General features: G+C 37.2%; 1 protein-coding gene across 1 annotated transcript; it reads left to right on the forward strand.

Moving 5' to 3' along the window:
- Nucleotides 1–421: 421 nt before the first annotated feature.
- Nucleotides 422–3,269, forward strand: LOC115456052. Its single transcript, XM_030184918.2, has 3 exons — nt 422–616; nt 2,089–2,187; nt 2,943–3,269. The coding sequence occupies exons 1-3, from the start codon at nt 506–508 to the stop codon at nt 3,264–3,266; spliced, it is 534 nt and encodes a 177-aa protein (XP_030040778.2). The 5' UTR covers nt 422–505; the 3' UTR covers nt 3,267–3,269.
- Nucleotides 3,270–3,507: the final 238 nt, after the last annotated feature.

A 3,507-nucleotide genomic window follows, 5' to 3' on the forward strand; every position in this document is an offset into this window, starting at 1 on the left:
AACTTTCCAGAAATAGTAAAAAGACCTTCGACTTTACACCATACCTTTTATAGTATAGTGTTTATCGCCCAAGTTTTATTATATTTGATTTCGTAAGTTAATTGTCTATAAGTTAGATATAAAAGACCAACACCCTTATTCATAGACGTTTTTTATCTAAGCACGGAGCAAAGCCGTGATAACTAGGCTGTTTCTCAGTGCTGACGGCATGGCAGTCTTCGCAGTGCGTAGACATAGGGCCGTTGTGATTGGCTAATATTTAAATACATTGAGATACAACAGTATTAGCCAATCACAACGGCCATATGTCTACGAACTGCGAAGGCTGCCATACCGTCACCACTGATAAACAGACTTGTTATCACAATTTTGGTCCGACTTTAGATAAAAAACGTTTATGAATACGGGCGTGAACCTTTTGCTTACTGATATCTGTAGAATTATTCTTCCATTATCTTAAAGCATAAATGTGTGAAGTGTACTACGCTTTGTTGAGTATGATTAAATGCCTGTACGTTTGTTCATTAGAATGCTGGAGCCGTATCAGCCCAAATTTCAGCAGCAACACAGGCAAAGTTGCGCGCTCGCCGACAACACTGCTACAGTGACGTCACATGTAAGTATTAAGGCCTGTCCAGACTTACTTATTTCAAACCTATCAATCAAATACATCAATCCTTTTTCTTCTTTTATTTTATAAGTCGTTAAAAAATTCTGTGTCCATATTTATAAGATATTTTTAAAAGATAAGTTTTATGTACGCCACGTTCACTATTTTAGACATAAATTTATATAAGTAAGTAGCGAAAATGTAATTAGACTTAATTAAAATTGTATTGTTTGGTTTGTGAATCAATAAATAAAAAAAAAATACTTAGATGATATCAGCAAAGGATAATTTAAATCCCCGCCCATGAGGCATTAACTCAATGATAGATCTATCGGAAGCATTACTAAAGCCCATAATAGAAGTATATAAAGTTAAATGAAGTGACTCTTCGATGATAAAGGAATGTTTATTAAGTAATTTTGATATAACGGTATTTCTCATCAAACCCAGTGTCCCTATGCATTTGTCTCAGCAGACAATGGCCGTATTACAGCTTTCTAACACGTCCTGTGAATAAAGGAATTTGAGTGTATCTAAAAATAAATGTACGCAACGAAATTGTCTTTTCTAAATATTGTTACTAAATTTTCTATCTCATCTGTTTTTGTTTGTCTTTCATTTTTTGCATTCATTTTGTATATTATTTTATAGACATACTCCCTTATTCATAGACGTTATTTATCTAAGGACGGAGCATTGCTGTGATAACAAGTCTGTTTCTCAGCTTTGTTTATCTGACAGCTTGTTGTTTGTTCAGCTTTGTTTATCTGACTGCCAACTAGATTCAAGTTGTATCTCAATTTTAGTCAATCACAACGGTCCTAAGTCTACGTACTGCGAAGGCTGCCATGCCGTCAGCACTGAGCAAGACTTGTTATCACAGCAATGCTCCGTCCTTACATAAATAACGTCTATGAATAAGGAGGATACTATATTTATTTTATATACATATTTGCTAGACAGAGAATCATAGTAACATTTCTAATACTTATTTATTAATATTAAGGCATAATCTCACAAGTCTGTCTGGATTTGTATTAGTACGTCTGAAACAGCCCTTAAACGAAACATTCGCGGCAAGTGTTACAAAATATATTTTTAATATTTGCAAAACGTCGTTCAGACGGAACGAAGTTGTTGCAATTGTCTTTTCTAAAGTGATTTCAAGAACTGAGTTTATATTGAAAACTTCGGATGCAGTTTAACACAACAATAAATTTCATTACTGTCTTATTTGATTTTGAATATTATTTCAATAAAGACAATGAAGATAAAAGTTTGACAGTAAAAAATTATCTGCGCTGCACTCCGCCATGTATGCGCTAGACTTTAAATATAGATTGCTGAAACACTACTTATATTTTACTTCTGTTGTGGCCTGCAATGTCTCAACTTCAATTACAAAGAACCCAACATCCATGAAATTAAAAACTAGCTCGCTTGAAACAAAGCACAATTTTCCTTGTTTTTCTGTGTAGCACCGAGCGTCTCTCTCGCGTGGCTGCGTGTCATACGACTGCGGCGCCGGTTTCCCTCCTTACCAACCTTGTGGCTACCTAGCTCACCGACCAAGACAGGTAACAGAGCTCATTAAAATTTGTATTTTTTTTTTATTGCCTTGAATGATGAGACGAGCTTGCCTTTCATAATGATTTCTTAAGTTTACGCGAATTTTAGACATTTAAATTAAACTATTTTACGAATTTTATCGCGGTTTTAATATTTTACTTTTCTCCCGACGTTTCGAAGACTTTGCAGCCTTCATGGTCACGGGGGGGACTGAGGTGTTCATCCGCAAAGTCAGAGTTACAATATCTACCTACATTTTATAAATATACAACTTTTTAATTTTTTTTTAGCTGTTGGTGGTCCGATCTACGCATATTTTAGCTGTTGGTGGTCCGATTCTGCGTAGATCGGACCACCAACAGCTAGAAATAGTTTAATTTAAATGAGCTTGCCTTTCGCCTGATGGTAAGCGATACGACTGCCCATAAAACTGGAAACACCATCCAACAACTTGAATTAAAAATATTTAACTAGATATTTGAATATTCTAATTAAAGCAGTTAGTACATACGTAAGATTTTAGTATTTGTACAATAATTTGCGACGTTAACTGTTCAAATATTTGGGCAATCTAATTAGCCCACAAGTATTTATCAAAATTTCACTAATGCTTGACTACCTCGGTGGCATAGTTGTGTTAGGTTTTTATACTCTTTAAAGTGGGTGTCCTGGTTGCACCTCTGCCTATTCCTTCGGGGATAAAATCGTGATGTGTATATGTATGTGTGTGTGTCTCTCACTAATGCCCATCCTTTCCAACCAGAACTCAGTATTCGTGGGGAGTATGGGTGGAATGGCGTTGATACCAGAAAGTCCACCGCGCCGGTCCCGCTCAGCTGCAGACTTACCAGCGTTGGTGCCACCATCAGACGCCACCCATTCCACCACCAGATCTTCAAGAGCTGCCAGCCTCCACAGCGCGGTTGACCTTCGCGTGTGCGCCCCTTCGCCCAGGACCTCGAGAGCTGCCAGTCTACATTCAGCGGTGGACATGCCTCCAGGGTCGGTACAAGTGCACGTCAGGGGTTCAGTCACAAATCTGAACAGGCCAAAGAGCCCTAGACGGCTTACTATAACTAATGTTTGAATGTACTCGGATGGTGTGAAGGACCAATGTTTATTTGTATTTGGGTGTTGTTTTTTTTTGCGAATAGTTATGCAACCGTGAGTAACTTTCTTTACAAATGAACGTCTATTAGTGTTTCAAATGAGCATTGTTTTGTCGCTTTCCTAAGGCCCGCTCTACATTCTTGTTAAACTTTAGAACAGCCAAATATGAAACTGTACAGACTATATATATTTTTTTATCCGTGCACGGAAAAATGACC

This window comes from Manduca sexta, chromosome 14 (assembly GCF_014839805.1).
Source record: "Manduca sexta isolate Smith_Timp_Sample1 chromosome 14, JHU_Msex_v1.0, whole genome shotgun sequence".
NCBI classification, from domain to species: domain Eukaryota; kingdom Metazoa; phylum Arthropoda; class Insecta; order Lepidoptera; family Sphingidae; genus Manduca; species Manduca sexta.

What these genes read in the sequence shown, in the direction of transcription:
- LOC115456052 (XM_030184918.2), top strand. Translation starts at nt 506, where the DNA reads ATGCCTGTACGTTTGTTCATTAGAATGCTGGAGCCGTATCAGCCCAAA. An exon ending in CTGCTACAGTGACGTCACAT is followed by an intron (nt 617 to 2,088) that starts GTAAGTATTAAG and finishes TTTTCTGTGTAG; the next exon opens with CACCGAGCGTCTCTCTCGCG. An exon ending in TAGCTCACCGACCAAGACAG is followed by an intron (nt 2,188 to 2,942) that starts GTAACAGAGCTC and finishes CTTTCCAACCAG; the next exon opens with AACTCAGTATTCGTGGGGAG.